The sequence below is a fragment of the Nothobranchius furzeri genome, chromosome 18 (assembly GCF_043380555.1).
Source record: "Nothobranchius furzeri strain GRZ-AD chromosome 18, NfurGRZ-RIMD1, whole genome shotgun sequence".
NCBI lineage: Eukaryota > Metazoa > Chordata > Actinopteri > Cyprinodontiformes > Nothobranchiidae > Nothobranchius > Nothobranchius furzeri.
The window spans coordinates 34389950-34408432 of NC_091758.1; the positions used below are offsets into that span (position 1 = coordinate 34389950).

The following is an 18483-nucleotide window of genomic DNA, read 5'->3' on the forward strand; positions in this document are numbered from 1 at the left end:
TCCCAAACATTCACTGATTTATTTACATTAAATCAGACGTCATGAACAGAAATTTGTCACATTATTCAACGTAATTATTTTTAATTAGCATATATCAACATTTTAATTTTTTAATCAAATGTACTTTCAGTATACCAATTCTTACATTATTTACATTCAATTTGTTTTTTTTCTAAGTCAATGCATCTATCAGATATGAAACCTTCTAAAATGATCTTACAGAGAGCTTCCATCAATATAAAAACAGATTTTCCTATTTAGTAATCAGTGCTTCAAATACAAAGACCACGTTAAATGGCTGTGTAGATCATTCAGTTCCAGTCAACCAGGTCTGCTGTGCGGTCTGAGGCATCTTCAGATATCAATGATAGCAAATATTTCTGGTTTTTCTTTGTCGTGGATCTGCATTGCAGAGTATGTGATGGCTTTCACCTCAGTTCCCTTGAAAGACGGCATACAGCAGGACAAATGAGTAACAATAGTCTCTTCCAATCTCACTTTTCACAATAAAGTTTCTTCCATGGCCTACCTGCGGATGCTTTGCTAGAGAAAATTCTTCACCCCACCTTTAAAAAAGGAAATAGAAAGAGTTGGAAATAAAAAATACAAACTGGTTTGTTTAACTGAATATTCTAAACTTACCCAATAGAGCGAATTTTGAACTGCATCCTGTCAATGGACAAAACTTTGATCTCCTAATAAACAAATAAAAGACGTGTTTAACTAGATTACTTTAGTTCACACTTGTGATGTGGAAACTGCTCCATGGCTTAAGAAACCAGCATGACGGAGCATGTTTCAAAGCTAGCGGGGACAAGTATTCACAACTATTCAAGAGACTCACCCTGGGAATAAAGAAAAGATCTGCACAGAACTTGTATAACCAGTCGTCTAAAAAGTGGAAAAGAAGGGACTCCATATCTTCACCTTTGAAACAGAACAAGCAGATTGATTGTTTAGGTGTTTTACACATGTTAAACCAGCATGACGTACATTGATCAGCGGCAAAACTAAAACACAATAAACTGATCATCCGATAACGATCCCCACCTTCTGATTCCACTTCCACCGTATCGATCGGTTCCACGGTCTCTGTGTCCGTCATGTAGCCAAACATCCCCATGGCACACTGCTCAAAGGCTTCCTCCAAAGAGTCTCCCCAGGAGTGGATTCTTTAAAATGAATATGTAAATATTCTTACTGTGATTACTGAGCAGCAAACATTGCACAGCACGGGGAATGAGACACTCACTGTACATCAGCTGTGTGATCCAGGTCTGAAATAAAACACAGGCTGACATCAATTTACTGAAAAGAAACAGCTATGATGATTACATTCAACAACTTCATTTGAAAAGTTGAAGACTTTCTTCCACTGTTACATGAGGAAAACAGCTAAGCTAACAACTTGCTGTATCATTATTTCGTACTTACATTCATATTTCTTGTTGATCGGCGGGTATTTAGCTTTAATAGCTTTCTGATCATCTGTCAAATCTAGTTCACGGTCTTCCATTGTAGTTTTAAGCCTTTTAAACGTTTAAAGTGACTATTTCTGCCTTACACCATGTTAGCGTAAGAAAAGGAAAATGCTGCGTTCAAAGTCCAAAGTTGTGGCTCGTATATTCTATTGTCCGCGTTTACGTCTGTACAATACAAAGTGTAAGTGAATAAAAATATATACTCCGTCATCAAATTTATTTTGCATCTTTTATTAGAAAGAACTAATATCAGTTACAGTATTAACACAAACAGAAACAATTTTCTACAAAAGTGGCTATGATCATTTATTTTTCTGTTGTAGGCTAATTGATTAGAAATTGGAAAATATTTTTCCTTTATTGTTTACTTTAGTTTAGATTTGTGTTATACTAGTTCAATTAAAAATGTAAGGTAAATGGACAGGTCCACCTGCTCACAAATCCAATTTGTTTACCCGACTTCTAAATTCCGAGCTGCCATGTCCCATGTAATCAAATTGACGTTCCGGAAGTAGTAGCGTGTGTACGTCAGACTTCCGATCGACTTTACTGTATGCTGGTTGGCTAGTCCTGTTCTATGGAGTTGGCGCCATTGCAGGGCTGTCGTGCTGTGTTCTGTGCGTTCTTCCCCAAAATAACACATTTTTAGCCTGAATCAGCTAATTAGCTACGGTGCAATGGCCGATAAAGACGGTAAGAGCGTTAGTCTATCGTCACTACGGGATTAGGTGGAAAGGTTTTTCGTATTGAACGCTTAAAACCCAAATCCGGGTGGACCGGCAACGGTTCGCGCGCAGCTAGAATCTTTCATTGTTAGCGGCATGCTAGCTAGTAGCCGCTAACGCGTTGGCGACACGGGACTTGGAACATCAAATATACAGATCACGGATTTATATATTTAGCGTATATAAGTGTTTTGTAGTAATTTTGATTACATTCCTCGTATGCTTGTTATATTTTATTTGTAAAATTAGCTAATATGGTAACCATTATGCTAATTTGACAAGTGAACTATTCGGTTGACATAACCGAAATGATACTATGGTTTTTGTTCCCTCTCAGAGTTCTATGTTCATATTGGTGATTTGCAGGGATGACTTTAATGTTGGTTGTTGTTTTTTTATGCAGCTGCTTTTGATGACGCTGTGGAAGAAAGGGTGATCAATGAAGAGTACAAGATCTGGAAGAAGAACACCCCTTTCCTCTATGATCTGGTCATGACTCATGCCCTGGAGTGGCCCAGTCTCACTGCTCAGTGGCTGCCAGACGTCACCAGGTGAGAATGTGCTTTTACACTTATGCAAATGCAAGGAAACTGCATTTTTGTGTAATCCACGTCGCTCTCCACAGACCAGAGGGAAAGGATTATAGTGTGCATCGGCTGGTTCTGGGGACTCACACATCTGATGAGCAGAATCACCTTGTAATTGCCAGTGTTCAGCTTCCAAACGACGATGCCCAGTTTGATGCTTCACACTACGACAGCGAAAAAGGAGGTGAAAAGGCGAAAATGCGCCATGCACGTCTAGTTGGCTACAGGGGCTGATTAATGGATCTGTTACAGTGAATGGTTTAGTGACATGTTCTCTTTTGTTTCAGAGTTTGGAGGCTTTGGCTCTGTAAGTGGTAAAATAGAGATTGAGATAAAAATCAACCATGAGGGAGAAGTGAACAGAGCCCGTTACATGCCCCAGAATCCCTGCATCATTGCCACCAAGACTCCCACCAGCGATGTGCTGGTGTTTGATTACACAAAACATCCCTCTAAGCCTGGTAAGATCTATGGCAAAGCAGCAAGTTTGATATTCTCACCCTTTGCATCTCCTTGCAACGCTGGCTCTGTTTGAATTTAAGACCCTTCTGGAGAGTGCACCCCAGACCTGCGTCTCAGGGGTCACCAGAAGGAGGGCTACGGCCTGTCCTGGAACCCAAACCTCAGCGGATGCCTCCTTAGTGCTTCTGATGACCATGTAAGCGATCCATTCTTAATACTGTGGTCTATTGTAATCTTTTGTTGTTGTAGAGCACTTTACTGAATGTGTACCATTTATATTTTACATTTAGCTTTTTATTTTATTTACCCCTTAGACTATATGCCTGTGGGATATCAGCACGGTGCCGAAGGAGGGGAAGATAGTGGATGCCAAAACTATTTTCACAGGCCACACTGCTGTGGTGGAGGACGTCTCCTGGCATCTGCTCCACGAGTCGCTTTTTGGATCTGTGGCAGATGACCAGAAACTCATGATGTAAGTAGCTTCATACCGTAAAATATCTTGTGTTCTGAGCTTGCATCAAGTAGTTTTTGTTTTTATTTTTTGAACAGCTGGGACACGAGGTCTAACAACACCTCCAAGCCCAGCCACGCGGTGGACGCCCACACAGCAGAGGTCAACTGCCTGTCTTTTAATCCCTACAGCGAGTTCATTCTGGCCACCGGCTCCGCTGACAAGGTGCGAGAACTTTCTGTCCTCGCTGCGACAGCCTGTTGGGGTTTTGTTTGAATACATTTTTTTAAATGGAATTGTTTTTGCAGACTGTGGCTCTTTGGGATCTGAGGAACCTGAAACTGAAGCTCCACTCGTTTGAATCTCACAAGGACGAGATCTTCCAGGTAAGTGTTGGAGCAAACGTTCTTCTCACATTTCTGCTAAACTTTTCAGCAGAAAATCTCACCTGGTTTCTCCTTACAGGTCCAGTGGTCTCCTCATAACGAAACCATCCTGGCCTCCAGTGGCACCGACAGGCGGCTCAACGTCTGGGACCTCAGTAAGATCGGAGAGGAGCAGTCTCCTGAGGATGCTGAGGACGGCCCCCCTGAGCTGCTGGTGGGTTGCGCTGGTGATGGTGATTATTGCTTTAGTTACGCTTCAAACTAACCCCTTAATCCACCCCACTTTGGTTCTTTTTAGTTCATCCATGGTGGACACACAGCCAAGATCTCCGACTTCTCCTGGAACCCCAACGAGCCATGGGTCATCTGCTCAGTTTCAGAGGACAACATCATGCAAGTGTGGCAAATGGTGAGAGCTTTTAATCATCGATTTGCTGCATCCAGTTAAGTACCAACCGGAAAAACTCACATTTTCATTCTACAGGCTGAAAATATCTACAACGACGAGGACCCGGAGGGTGCCGCAGACTCGGAGGTCCAAGCCTGAGTCCCGTCTTAACGTCGTTTCATTTTCGACCTACTTATTGAAAATGGATCCATTTCTCACTGCTGCACCTCTAAACATTGAAAACTTTCACACAAATAATTTTGAGCAGCAGTGTTTTGGAGGAAAATGGAAGAATCATCTGGCACTGTCATTGTGTTGCGATGTGTTTTAAAACGGCGTTTGTTTCCGTCTGACTTTTTGATGTTCTAGGTTTTCTAAATTAATTCTGGCCTTTAATGAAACATCAGACGTGTTTACCGTTCAAATTCTTTTATTTCTTTTCCATTAGCTGTGCAGAGGACAGGTCTGCAGCGATCCATTTGCAATACAACTGTACATACTGCTGGTTTTCCTTTTGATTTGCTCTTTTTTTCTTTTCGTAGTTGAATTTTCCAGATTGTGAATTGTTGTTTCTGTTGGGTTTTTCTGCATTTTTGTTTCTCTGTGCTGCATCTTATCTTTTGTGTACCTAAGTATATTCATAATAAAATATTTACAGTAAAGCTGTGTAGTTGCACTTCCTGTTACAGATTGGATTGCACGCAAGAGTCTGTCCGGGACGTGGTTTGATTAGGAATAATAATGGGAAACTGGCCTTCCTCTGCCGTAGTCCTGGGTTCATTCCTTCCTCTGCATAAAAACAGTTTGTTAGTCATTTGTTTTCTGGATTTTCATGCTTTAAAATAAGTTAAAGCTAATAAAATGGGAGTAAATTTACCTGAGAAATGTGAGATCTGTTTCAAGGCCATTTATAAGCATCTCCAAATCTTTTTTATACATTTTCTGAACATTAAACTCCAGCTGAAGTTTTCTCAGAGATGTCTGTAGATTCTCCACCGTTTCCTGTAAAAATATCACAAATCCTCAACTTCACTTTTGTCATTTGTGAGTTAATTAACGTACGTGAATATTATAATCAAACATGCTTGACAGAAGACGATCACTTTCATTCAACAATGTTCAATCAGAAATAGAAAAAGTTCAATGTCCAAAGCTCCATCCATCCATTTGCATCCGCTTATCCAGAGTCGGGTCGCAGGGTCAGTAGCCTAAGCCGAGAGGCCCAGACTTCCGTCTCCCCAGCCACCTGGGCCAGCTCCTCCGGGGGAATCCCAAGGTGTTCCCTGGCCAGGTGAGAGACATAGTCCCTCCAACGTGTCCTGGGTCTACCTTTAGGTCTCCTCCTGGTTGGACGTGACCGGAAAACCTCACCAAGGAGGCATCCTGACCAGATGTCCGAGTCGCCTCAACTGGCCCCTCTCGATGTGGAGGAGCAGCGGGTCTACTCCAAGCCCCTCCCAAATGACCGAGCTTCTCACCCTATCTCTAAGGGAGAGCCCAGCCACTCTGCGGAGAGAACTCATTTTGGCCGCTTGTATCCGCTATCTCGTTCTTTCTGTCACTACCCAAAGCTCATGACCATAGGTGAGGGTAGGAACGTAGATCGACCGGTAAATCGAGAGCTTCGCCTTCTGACTCAGCTCTCTCTTCACCCCGACAGACCAGTACGACGCCCGCATCACTGCAGATGCAGCACCAATCCGCCTATCGATCTCACGCTCCAGGTTTCCCTCACTCGTGAACAAGACCCCGAGATACTTAAACTCCTCCACTTGGGGCAGGACCCCATCCCTGACCCGGAGAAAACATTCTACCCTTTTCTGAATCAAGACCATGGTCTCAGATTTAGAGGAGCTGATTCTCATCCCAGCTGCTTCACACTCGGCTGCGAACCGCTCCAGCGAAAGCTGAAGATCACGTTCTGATGAAGCCAACAGGACCACATCATCTGCAAAAAGCAGAGACCTGATCCTCAGGCCACCAAAACGGATGCCCTCCACACCTTGGCTGCACCTAGAAATCCTGTCCATAAAGGTTATGAACAGAATGGGTGACAAAGGGCAGCCTTGGCAGAGTCCAACTCTCACTGGGAACGAGCCCGACTTACTGCCGGCAATGTGGACCAAGCTCTGACACCGGTCATACAGGGACCTAACAGCCCGTTTCAGAGGGCCTGGTACCCCATACTCCCAGAGTACCCCCCCACAGGGCCCCCCGAGGGACGCGGTCAAACCCCTTCTCCAAATCCACAAAACACATGTAGATTGGTTGGGCAAATTCCCCTAAGGGTATAGAGTTGGTCCAGGTTCCACGGCCAGGACGAAAACCACATTGCTTCTCCAGAATCTGAGGTTCAACAATCCGACGGACCCTCCTCTCCAGAAGCCCTGAATAGACCTTACCAGGAAGGCTCAGGAGTGTGATCCCCCTGTAGTTGGTAGGTGTCCAAAGCTCAATATCTAAATTAGTCTCCAGGCAGTAAATGAGTTGCTGATTCAAGACCCAAATAAACTGATGGTCGAAACTATCTGGATTTCCAGACAGACTCCTGAAATGCCTGCTGAATGGTTGCCGGGTAAACACTGCGGTCACTGATGATGCTGATAGCTTTATGTCTGCACCGTTAAAGGTAGATGTCTTCGATAGGCAGTAGTCTTACCTAGGACGTGCTCTTCTGCCTTCACCGCTTTCTTTAGTGATCTCTGACTCTAGAGCAGCTCCCACACCAGATATTCATGCCGCCCATCAACAGTCTTTCAACCACTGCTCTGTAGAATTTTTGTGAAATAGCGAGTTGCCATATCACCATTGGCGACGGTGGCAGAGGAGTCAAGTGCTTGCCCTGTAACTGGACGGTTGAAGGTTCAAGCCCTGTATGTTCCAGGGCAAGACACTTTGCCTGCCTTGCTTGCTGGTGGTGGACTTTGGCGGACGGCGACCTCGCCTTTGTCAGTGCTCCCCAGGGCAGCTGTGGCTACATTGTAGTTTATCTCAACCAGCAGTGGGTGGAATATTGTTTGTGTTGTGAAGCGCCTTGGGCGGTTGTAGAACTGTAGAAGGCACTATATCAAATACAGGCCATTTATCATTTTTACCACGTTGATGTTTGTTCCCAGTTTCCCAAACCTCTGCATGAAGTCAGAGCCGTTGACACACTTTCTTGGCCACCTTGTCAGTGTGGTGGGTCCACATGAGGCCCTCCATGATGTTTATTCCAAGTAGCTTAAAGCTGCTGACCCTTTTTACCTCTCTCCCTGAAGCTGAGATGTAAGTTGTTGTCCAGGCACCAGTTACTCAGGGCCTGCTCATCTTCTCTATTGGCTGAGATGAGGCCTATGATGGTTGTGTCATCTGCATACTTGGTGATGGGGTTTGTAGTGTGTCTACCAACACGGTCATGGGTGAAAACGGAGGAGGCCGAGCACACAACCCTGTTGTGTTCTGGTGTTTAAGACTAGTGAGGGACTGCTGTGCTTACCGGCTCTCGCTGCTTGGGGCCTATTGGTGAGGATGGACTATCCAACTGCACATAATTGTCCCCAGCCCTTGATCGCTTCAGCACAAGTTTACAGGGGGATAATAGTGTTGAATTCAAGCTGTAACCAATGAAAAGCATCCTCACATATGTTCTCCTTCTTTTTAAGCAGGTGAGATAGGGGCATGTTATATAGCTAGCACAGAAACATCCTCTGGTAATGTAACCTGTTCAATGTGTGATACCTTATGAAGTGCAGCTTTCTCTTCCCTCTCTGTCTCCATAAGCATGATCTTCTTCTCCAGACAAGATCTCTGCACCCCCAGCCTCTCTATTTCTCCAATCAGGGGCCCCAGACGGGCCCTCAGGTCAGTCGCCTGCTCCCTGGAGTTTCTCAAAGCTTCCTCCGCCACCTGCCTCCTCTTCAGCAGGGCCATGAGGCGAGGCTCATACCAGCCCTCCAGCGCCCTCACGCTGCCACTGAGCCTCCTCTGCAGCCTGACAGAAGCTTGCCGACATTGGCTGACGTCGCTCATGGCTCTAGACCTCCAAGGCCTACGGGCCCGATCCCTGAGGGAGATGAGCAGGTTCTGATGAGCAACCTGCAGCTGGGAAAGCTCTTGACTCAGATGCTGGAGATGGCCATTGAGTTCCTCCTATAAATAAATGCAACTTAACCCTTATTGTATTTAAGAGCAAAATCAAATCAAACAGGAAAGTAAAATCACACTTTTATTATGTTACGGTTGAAATCGTGACCCCTTACCTGTGTAATCCTGGACTGAGCCACCTCATACTTGCATGCATCCAGAGTCACCTGGCTCTGAATGCTGTCTCTGGTTGTGAGGAATAATTTCACCTTCACCTGCTGTACGTCCTCATGCACAGCGTTATAGTCCAGCTGAGCCAGCGTGAGCAGCCTCCGAGCATCACTCAGCTTCCCTCTGAGGAGCTCCACCACCTGCAGCATGGGCTCCTGCAGCTCAAGAAGCTCTTGGATCATTTCATCTCTCTGCCTTTCCAGACGAGACACTTCATTGATCCGGGAATCAAAAAGCAGTCCCAGTTCATCCATGCCCACCTCGGGCGTGTTGTGTTGTGTGCATTCATGCAGGACGACGGCTGTTTCTGCCTCAGAGCCAGTCAGGATGTTTTTAGACATTTCCTCCACACGTGACTCCTCAGTGGATGTCAGGTGTTTATGTTCCTCTGCTGGTCTTTTACTACCCATGACAAGCTTCAGTAGAAACAATGTGACTACCATTAGTCAACATGATTATGTGGATTTAATCACCATGTTGCCTTTATAGGTTAACACAGCCAACAAGCTAATTCTGCTAGCTCATAAGTTTACTCAAGCTCGTCATCAAAAGCCTGCACCTGACAGATATGATCAACAACTCATCTTCACAGACGTTTTACTCACTTTTCTGCAGGTTTTAGACGTTTTAGTAGCAGGGTTTAGCTGTAAGGAGCTCTGTGCTCAGCCTGTCTCCAGGAAAAAAACACAAGAGCACTTTATGTTTATTAATAACACAGAAGGCATGGGGGAAACTCTATCTAAGACTTTCTCATGGGGTTTGCTAACTGTGTCAGTGCTGGGAACAGACGGGCTGAAATGCCCCGGATGCATCGTGCCTGGACCAGCCTGCTCCACAGAGGGCTATATTTATACGGACTGACTGCCTGTTTTTTAACTATAAACATCAGACCTCAGGCAAAGCTGCAGGATAGTGCCAACAGCTGAGCTGTGTGTGAAGTTTGCATGATTAATAAACTCATTTGTTTTAAATGTTTTGCATGCTGCCTATCGAAGATCGCAGAAAGTAGCACATCATTGCAAAGGTGGAACTCGAACAAGTTAGAAGTTATTTTTAAAAGGGATATTTTAAATTAGTCACAATTAGATCTGTTTTAATCAGATGAAACGTCTGTAAAAGCCGTTTGTAAAGATAAGTTGCATGTTTTAGTTTTTTATTTCCTCGAGTGCAGATTATTATCTAAAATGCTGATGTGCAGTCGGGATAAAAGGTGTTATGTTTTATGTTTATTATGTTTATTCAATTAGCAGACGCTTTTATCCAAAGCGACTTATAATTCATAACCTATAGGGCATGTTGTGATCTGTGGGGCAAACGGGAGTACCTGGAGGATACCCACGCATGCATGGGGAGAACACGCAACTCCACGCAGAATGGCCGCAGCCGAGTTTCGAACCTGCAACCTTCGTGCTGCGAGGCAACAGTGCTAACAACTGCACCACCATGCAGCATGTTGAAATAACAAGTAAATCATTAAAATTATCCATACTGCTTATTTCTTTCTTTTGCACATAATGGAATTGAAAAATGCTTTATTAGACTCTCAGCCAAGCCAACTTGATTTGTATAGCATCTTACAGCAGTATAAAACTGGCTAAAGTGCTTCACAGAAATTAAAAACAATAAAAACAATACACAACATAAAATGCAGCGAAAGGACTAAAATAAATAAACAGACAAAAATAAAAAGCCCTAAAAGAAAATATGCTTACAAAACTTAACAGAAAATATGATAGTTATGCACCAAGGTCAATGCAAATACAAAAATACAGAAAAAGTCCCCATGAAGTCAGTATTTAAGTCTGGATTTTGTTTTCAGAACAAATATTTGTAAGATGAAATAAAAGGAATGTGTGAAAAATACAAATAAACAACATATAGAGAGACAAATTATTTATTTCTTTATATGAATGAAAATGGGAATGAAATGAAAAAAATTGTGTTCAGTGACTGAAAAAATGAACAAAATTGTTAAATAAATAATTTAACTCGGTGAGAACCATGGATGGTACTATTATTTATTTAGTTTCAGCATAAAGTGATCTAGAGATTCAAAGAATAGTTTTGATATTTTTAATTAATTTTATTTGTACTATCAGTGGTGTTAAAGTGACGCGCTTTGCTCCAAAGATGCAGTTCCGGCTTTACGCCACTAGATGTCACCATAACACCGAGCGCAGCCTCACCTGAGAGCGCGCGCGCCCAGCCTCCTACCAGGTGGGAGCTGCAGCAGGTCGGCGTTTCCCCTCCCCTCACTCCTCCGCTTCTCCCCGGTTTAGTTGCAGACGGACAGCACATGACTGCGGAGGAAACCTCCGTTTTCTCGACAGACTGGAGCGGAACCAGCGCGGAGGAAAGAGCGGGGCCGTTCTTATAAGTAAAAGTCGCGTTGTTGACGCGGAAATGTTTCACCTGAAGTTTTCCTTCGGACTGTGAAAAAAGTGTGGCTCTGGGAAAGGAATGACGCCTCGGGGAGAAGCCTTTAATGGAGAGTGAGTGAATCGGATCGTTTAAAACTAAAAGGTATTGTTTACATTTGTTTACAAAGTTATTTGTTTGAGTTTATTCCGTCTGGTTCAATAGAAACTAGAATTAAATCCTGTTAAAATTGTTTATTTTCCATTTATTTTTATTTACCAGATACATTTTATTTAAAACGCATTTAAATTTTATTTTGAAGTGAGAAGAATTATAATGTTATTTGTGAATTCAAAGTTTTGTGCAAATGAAAGGTTGATTTTAAAAGCAGGCAAAAGATGAGGATGACCAAAGCAGAGGTAATCTAGACTTCTGCTGCTTCCTGTGACAATAAAGGCCATTGTTGCCTTTTTTCCCCAGCTGGAAGTGACTTCCCTATGACTCTGACATGCTGGTTTCATCTGTGCCAGTCACTGGGAAAGCATGGATGCTGATCAAAATGAGCTTTTTTCAGTTTTTCTGCTGCATCCCCAGGACTTTAGACAAAAAATAACTGCAGGATCTTATTTGTCCTTTATAGAAGCTGCAGTTTTGTTCTTTCTTGATATTTACCCTTTTGCACCCTTCATTAGGTGAGGCCAAGACTGAGTTATTTGTTTAAAAAGGGCGTGTCACATACTGGTGCTCCTTCTTCACCAGGCTGCCATGCCAAGGCTTGTACCTGTGGAAATTACAGGTGCTCCAAGGGAGCAAAGATGCAGCAGAACATCCAGGCAGGCTTTGATCTGCAGAAAACAGAGGAGCCATCTTCTTTCGGGAAACTCTGAAACTTGCATCATTTTCTTGGTAAATGGTTTTGGTTCACGTTCTGCTTTCCAGCTTCTCAGTGGAGGAAAGGTCGCAGCAGCTGGTCCAGAAGAGGAACAATTGGTGACTGACTTGAGTCGTGTGTGTGTGTGTCACATGCTCACGAGTGGGAAACTGTGAGCTGGTAATCAGGAACATGAGTAGATCGTCAGTGGTCCTTATCTCCGCCCAGGAGATATTAAATCAGTTAAGATAATGGGATGGAGGTGATTCCTTGCTCCATATTTGAAGGCGTCGCTCTTCAGTTTCCTCTATCTCTACCGCCTTTTTAAAGGGGTCTGTAAGGTCATAGTCCAAACTTTGACTTCTCTGCAACCCCGGAAAATAAAGCAAACACAAACATGCCCTTTGCTTTGTTGAAAACAAGGCTTTCTGGGCCTTGGCAGGAGTGTTTCTACTCATGCGCAGCAGATGATCAGTGGAAACACACAACTGCATATTACAGTATTATATCTAAATGACTCCCATGTGCCAGCCATTATCCATGTTCCTCCCGGGTGAGTCCTGCAGGCGTGGGGGACTACGTAAGCGTGGGCTGGGGAGGGTGAAATCACATTTTGAAAGAAGAGGTCTTCAGACGGTAATTATCAATCTCTCAGGAATGCAGCTGCCGCTCTTACCAGACATGCTGCTGCAAGGCGGCTTCGCGGCCCTCCAGCTTGCATTAACTCATCACAGATTGTCCTGCTGTAACGCACACACACACACACACTCACACACACACACACACACACACACACACGCACACACACACCAGAAAGCCACGCAGCTTGAGGAAATCTTGGCTCGTTCGTGTTTATTTTGTCATTCTTGTTACCTACACGGCCAGTTTTCTGAAACTGGATCCTCTTCTGTAGCTAACAATGAGACCACATAATGTCAGTAAAGGATTGTCTTTCAGTCCAAGTTCTTTGCCACTGCGTGTTTACGTCGCTGCCCTGGCAAGAAAACAAACTCCTGGAGACGTGGGGCCACCCACAGTTTCTGCTCTTGACGTCTCACCACTTTTCTCTTGTTCTTAGCTTTTTTTGTGTGTGTCTGGAATTAGAGGTGGAAACTTGTGCAGTTAATGCAACTAACTTCAAAAGTTTGTTTAGTCACAACGAGTCAGACGAAACCCTCCTGGAGTTCCCGGTAATGGAGCATGTCCAGTTTTCCTGTCACGTTCGTCACGGCGCATGTCTGCTACGCTGAGCGCTCTCACATGAGGACAAGGTTACTTAAGTTTGCTTTGAGTAGCAATGCTCTCCTTTGTTTGATAAAGCCTAGAGAAGGCGGCCAACGCCCTGACTGATGCCTGCAGGTGCTGCGCTGCAACACCAGTTTTGCTCAACATTTGCTATTTAGCAACAGACTTGTTGCTTTCCATTTGAGGCGTTGATTCAAAACCCCTTTGTGTAGACTTGGAGCAGCTCCAAAGCGTCCGCGTTAACCTCCTAACCTGTCATTTATCTCCGCTCGTGCAGCTTAAGGAGCCGTGCCATGGGAAACCAACAGCCTAGGCATGGATGTGAAACAACCAGTGGATAAACGGAGCCGGTCCTAATTCAAACAAAGGTGGCTGTCTCTATCACCGCCACTCCCTCCCGCCTTATCCCCGTGAGGTCTGTGCCGGCAGCTTCTCAGCGTGACTCAGTGCGGTTACATTTCCACTTCCTGTCGCCCCCTCCTTTGTCCCCCAGGCTGCTCACTTACCTGTGAGATTTCACATTGCTTCTGTTTGCGATAGGATTAAAAGAAGCGTTCAGGGGCGGCTGTAAAAGGGCAAAAGTTCTTCAACTCTTGTTTGGGTCTTATACTGACTTAACCTGTTGTACATGACATGCCCCCCCCCTAAGAATACAGGGAATTACCTGCAACTCAGCTTTGACACTGATCTGTTTAGGGTGTGTACATCTAAAGGTCTCCCAAAACTGTCTTTGCTTTCATGGAGTTTAATCCTAAATTACCACGTTCACCGTTGCAGCAGGGTTGAGCTCCAGGCCAGGCAGGTGTCACTGCTCTACGTCGCCCCAGCGTCGTTGACGCGTCTGCCTGAGATAAGAACAGATGCAGATTTGCTCAGGAATCCATGCCCTGGAGCTGCAGAGCATATGGCTTTAACATGTTGGTGCATAAACTATCTTCTGTTCCTGTTTACTTTGCGTGTGTGCACCGCCGTCCGTGTCATTGCAGCAGCTATTGACACAACGTGTGGAGGTTTGCGAGGTTAGAATGGTATCTTCTGTCCGACGTGAGGTTTGACGTTTCTAAAGGCTAAGTAAACAGCAGGTTGGCATGCTTCAGCACGACTGAAGCCAGTCGTAAAACTCACACAAATCTGGCGTTCGAGGGAGAAAAGGAGTGGGAGGGGACTACGTTTTTAGCAAATTGACGTAGGACTCCACTCAAAACCTTACGATGTCACAGGTTTGGTTCAGAAATCGCATTTTTTTGCCTCTATTTTTTTTTTACAAAGCAAGAGATTAAAAAAATTGCTAGAACTATGAAGCAACTTTGCAATTAAGATTAATGACTTAAAAAATCCAACAAATTCAAGCTGAACATTTTAGGTGTTTAAAGGGCTAACTCCAGCTTTCCATCACATGAAGGCGGGTCTTTTATTTTGAAACATACTGGATACTTTAGACTGCTCCCATGTTTAATTTCCCGTTAATCCCGATCTGAACTGCTGAGCGTGACGTGTTCTGGAAGCGTAGCCCTTAAAAAGTAGACCTGGCACGCGTGAATATATCGGAGCGCGGCAACACCGTGCTTCTGGGAAACGTCCGATACACGCCACTGCTTGCCCGGTGGAAACAAACCCATTGACTATTTATTGTTTCACTTGACTGTGACTTATTGGTGGCTAGTTTGAGACACAAAATTGCCTGAATTTATGCAAAATTAAAGTTGAAGGTGAGTTTTGCAACAGGTTTTATGGCCAATTCTCACGGTGCTTGCAAACAAATTGACATGTTTGCACATCAAGTTTTGCACACGTTTGCAATTCACTGTCTTAATTATTAAGAATGTAAGAAAATATCGATATGGAAATATATCGTGATACTTTTTCCATTAATATTCAAAAACCGTGTATCTAATTTTTGGAAGAATTTACATGAAAACATTTGTGTTTTTTCTTTTCTTTTGGTGTAATTCAAACACTGACCGCTAGTTAGCAGCAGTGTGCAGTGGGTTTTGTTCCCCCCATTTAAATATGAATCCCTCTATTACGGTTCAGATACCTCATCTTAAACATGTTAAGTATCAGTTTGGACTGTTTATTGAATTTTCCTTCTACAAATTCAGTCTAAAAAATCGCTAATATCGTCTGACTGAATGTATCGCAATATATCGCATCGTGATACGTATTGTATCGCCATAGTTTCACCAATGCACATCCCAGTCAATTAAGTCTCATTGTGATTGTCAACCCTTCTCAAAGTGTTGTCACATGGGTGGTCTCTGCCACAACCCAGACATCTCAGTGCAGAAGGAGTCCTGTGATGTGAGTAATGTGAGATGTTGAACTCAGCAGCCTGTGGGTTGTAAGTGAATAAATAAGCGACGTCTGATCATGGTGGTCAGGTCTGATGCGCGAGTCTTAGTCACTTTAAAATGACTGTAATTTAGAGCAGAAGTAACTCGGTGCTAAGTGCACAGAGAGAGAAGACCTACAGGTCTTCTTCTTCTTTCCTGTTATTGGGCTTTCACTGCAGCTTATTACTGAGTGTCTTCGTCGCGCTCTCTAAAAGTTTTCAGACGGGCCTCAGTAGCGAACAAAAACCAAGCTTTTGCTCAATAACCTTACAAACAACCTGTTAGTTTGTTTGAAATAAAACACAAGCTCTCCTGCAATTTAGATAAACACTACTTCAACATTTAACTTTATTTTGTTTATTAGTTGCAAAAAAGTTGTTTTTGTTTGTTCCACAATAAAGACTAAAAATAATGTGGTTTTTGTGGAGAAAGATGCTGTAAATTCCTGTTAATCAAACATTTTATTATTGAAGGAAAAAAGATAATAGAGTTGTTGGATCGATTGTTTTCTTGGTCTTGAAAATACATTTGAATTCTTAGCAAAAGAAAAAAAAAGGTTAAATGTCACTTTTTATTTAATTTGCATAAATTAGTCCAGTTTCTAGCCTGGCAAACCATCCTATCTATCTATCTATCTATCTATCTATCTATCTATCTATCTATCTATCTATCTATCTATCTATCTATCTATCTATCTATCTATCTATCTATCTATCTATCTATCTATCTGTCTGTCTGTCTGTCTGTCTGTCTGTCTGTCTGTCTGTCTGTCTGTCTGTCTGTCTGTCTGTCTGTCTGTCTGTCTGTCTGTCTGTCTGTCTGTCTGTCTGTCTGTCTGTCTGTCTGTCTGTCTGTCTGTCTGTCTGTCCGTCCGTCTGTCTGTCCGTCTGTGTATATGTATGTATATATATATGTGTATATATATATATATATATATATATATATATATATATATATATATATACCGTGTATATGTATATGTACATGACTGTATATACAATTGGGGCAGCAGTAGCTCAGGAGATAGAGCGGGTTGCCTCATGATCGGAGGGTCATGGGTTCGATTCCAGCTCCCGCCAGGGTTATCCTGCTGTTGTGTCCTTGGGCAAGACACTTCACCCAACTTGCCTGTGTTAGTGGTGGTCAGAGGGGCCGACGGCGCCAAATGGCAGCCTCGCCTCTGTCAGTCCTCCCCAGGGCAGCTGTGGCTACAAGTAGCTTACCATCACTAGCAGTGTGTGAATGTGAGAGTGTGTGAAAGCGTCTTTGGGTGTCTAGAAAAGCGCCATATAAGTTCAATGCATTATTATTATTATTATTAATTATAAATCGTTTCCATAACCCGGAGCTCTGTCGTCGGGCAGAAGGGTTATGTGTTTCATACAGACCCTGTCCTCCAAACAAGACTCTAGTATTAGTTTTCTTTACTTTATTGGTGAGTTGCGTTTGTAATCAGAGAAGATGACACAAGTTTTTGTGGTTTGGTTTCATGTGTCGACATCTGGCCGCAAGTCGTACCTGAAAACTTCAGCACATTCAGCTGAAATCAGTTTGCAGAAGCCCAAAAAACCTTTGATATAAACTCACGACCTCACTAAAGACTCTGCTTCCTGTCATCTTCAAACCTCGTTCCAACTTTGAGCCCAGATTTGCAGATGAGTGTCTAATAAAGTGCACAGCTGGAAGAAGCCCAGTGCAAGATATGCGAGGGTAGGCTGGGAAATCTGCCTCGAAGTAGGCGGCAAGGTGGAGGGTAGGTGGAAGATGGAAACACGGGGAGGTGGATGAGGTCATACTGCTGAGAATAACAAAATACAGGAAGATGGGTTGATTAAACGTCAGTACGTGAATGCATGATGTGCAGGAATGCCTCGAAGCAGACTGATGTGGTCTGTTTGTGTTTTAGCTCTTCCCAGAGTGCTGCTGTTCCCGTGTGGAAGTGTACATACGCTCACGGGTGTGGCTTTGTGAATCATGACTCCTTGTTTTGGAATGAAGGGAGCGGTGCCAGCTCTTTCTTAACAGAACTCTGGCTCTGGAAGTCTGGTTCAGAGGAAGGACTGAGGGGTCTGCCGCCTAATGAGGAGAGTCGTCTACAGATTAAAATACACATGTATTGATTTAGGTCTTCTAATTTGAATCACGCCCGTATTTCATTTAGATGATGGCATGTTTATAATTAGGCTTGAGCCGGAAGCATGGACGTAATTTTTTTTTGGGGGGGGGGGGGGGGGGGAGACATGTCCCCCCCACTTTTTCCAAAGTCAAGTTTTGACCCCTGCAATTTTTACCATCCAAAAACAATATTACGTTATATTAAACTGACACTGGTTGATGGTTGAGCTCTAGGACCAAGTGGAAAACAACCGTTTGTGTTGAAGCCGGTTTCCCATTAGAGCATACTGTCAAGACCCCCCCCCCCCCCCCGTGTCCCCCCCACTTCTAAAGTGAAAATTACGTCCTTGGCCGGAAGACTTCTTAATTTGAAGGATCCAGTCATAAAGCAGTTTGTGTCAGATGTAGTGATTTCTAAGCAGTTAAAGGTTGGCAGTCCTGCTCATGCATTTGGCTCTATGTACATTTAAATGATTTCTCTGTTTCCTTCTCCAGGGCGTAGCTCCAGTGCAAGGCGCCATGTCGAACCGGGACTCTCTGGGGTTTGGGGACCTGCTCCCCCAGGATGTGATTAATATTTTTGCCCAGGACAAACACAGCAAAAGGGGCCGGAAGAAGCGCACCCGCTCCCTTGGCCGAGCTCTTGGCTTGTTCAGGAGAAAGAAGAAGAAGAATCTTGGTACCAACGGGCAGAACCATGGTCTGGGTCCTGCTCTGGACCTGGCTTTGGATGGACACCGGACATTACACCAGGGTGGACAGAAGTCGGGAAACAGTCATGG

The 18483-nt window shown here is 43.9% G+C and overlaps 4 protein-coding genes across 5 annotated transcripts in view; 2 read left to right on the forward strand and 2 right to left on the reverse strand.

Moving 5' to 3' along the window:
* zbtb8os (zinc finger and BTB domain containing 8 opposite strand) lies at positions 1–1632 on the reverse strand. Its single transcript, XM_015970474.3, has 7 exons — positions 1435–1632; positions 1253–1277; positions 1051–1172; positions 845–927; positions 643–695; positions 530–566; positions 1–441 (listed from the first exon to the last, which is right to left on the reverse strand). The coding sequence occupies exons 1-7, from the start codon at positions 1514–1516 to the stop codon at positions 355–357; spliced, it is 489 nt and encodes a 162-aa protein (XP_015825960.1). The 5' UTR covers positions 1517–1632; the 3' UTR covers positions 1–354.
* A 363-nt stretch (positions 1633–1995) lies between these two features.
* On the forward strand, positions 1996–5145 carry rbbp4 (retinoblastoma binding protein 4). Its single transcript, XM_015970471.3, has 11 exons — positions 1996–2174; positions 2610–2757; positions 2832–2977; positions 3081–3254; positions 3336–3451; positions 3570–3730; positions 3808–3934; positions 4018–4095; positions 4175–4309; positions 4394–4504; positions 4580–5145. Exons 1-11 carry the CDS (start codon positions 2159–2161, stop codon positions 4640–4642), a joined length of 1275 nt encoding a protein of 424 aa, XP_015825957.1. The 5' UTR covers positions 1996–2158; the 3' UTR covers positions 4643–5145.
* LOC107392588 (syncoilin) lies at positions 5017–9473 on the reverse strand. 2 transcript variants are annotated; one of them, XM_015970473.3, is made up of 5 exons: positions 9385–9473; positions 8725–9195; positions 8204–8614; positions 5361–5485; positions 5017–5272 (listed from the first exon to the last, which is right to left on the reverse strand). In XM_015970473.3, the coding sequence occupies exons 2-5, from the start codon at positions 9187–9189 to the stop codon at positions 5167–5169; spliced, it is 1107 nt and encodes a 368-aa protein (XP_015825959.3). In that variant the 5' UTR covers positions 9190–9195; positions 9385–9473; the 3' UTR covers positions 5017–5166. The 2 variants fall into 2 exon arrangements, with proteins under 2 accessions (XP_015825959.3, XP_015825958.3); XM_015970472.3 differs by lacking the exon at positions 9385–9473 and having other exon boundaries at positions 8725–9378.
* A 1587-nt stretch (positions 9474–11060) lies between these two features.
* The window catches only part of si:dkey-157l19.2 (NHS-like protein 3), a 30636-nt gene continuing 23213 nt past the window's right edge, over positions 11061–18483 (forward strand). Inside the window, exons 1-2 of the mRNA XM_015970475.3 lie at positions 11061–11302; positions 18197–18482. Coding sequence (XP_015825961.3) covers positions 18221–18482 — 262 coding nt within the window. The 5' untranslated portion in view covers positions 11061–11302; positions 18197–18220. The remainder of the gene's footprint in view (positions 11303–18196; position 18483) is intronic.

Excerpts from the sequence above, each read along its gene's own strand:
- LOC107392588 (XM_015970472.3), bottom strand. The coding sequence starts at position 9,222 with ATGGTAGTCACATTGTTTCTACTGAAGCTTGTCATGGGTAGTAAAAGA. Across the intron at positions 8,615-8,724 it reads CTCAGTCCAGGATTACACAG|GAGGAACTCAATGGCCATCT; the intron begins GTAAGGGGTCAC and ends ATTTATTTATAG. Across the intron at positions 5,486-8,203 it reads AGAAAGCTGCACTTCATAAG|GAAACGGTGGAGAATCTACA; the intron begins GTATCACACATT and ends ATATTTTTACAG.
- rbbp4 (XM_015970471.3), top strand. Across the intron at positions 3,255-3,335 it reads AAAACATCCCTCTAAGCCTG|ACCCTTCTGGAGAGTGCACC; the intron begins GTAAGATCTATG and ends TTTGAATTTAAG. Across the intron at positions 3,731-3,807 it reads GATGACCAGAAACTCATGAT|CTGGGACACGAGGTCTAACA; the intron begins GTAAGTAGCTTC and ends TTTTTTGAACAG.
- zbtb8os (XM_015970474.3), bottom strand. The coding sequence starts at position 1,516 with ATGGAAGACCGTGAACTAGATTTGACAGATGATCAGAAAGCTATTAAA. Across the intron at positions 1,173-1,252 it reads GATCACACAGCTGATGTACA|AATCCACTCCTGGGGAGACT; the intron begins GTGAGTGTCTCA and ends TTCATTTTAAAG. Across the intron at positions 696-844 it reads ATCTTTTCTTTATTCCCAGG|GAGATCAAAGTTTTGTCCAT; the intron begins GTGAGTCTCTTG and ends TTTGTTTATTAG.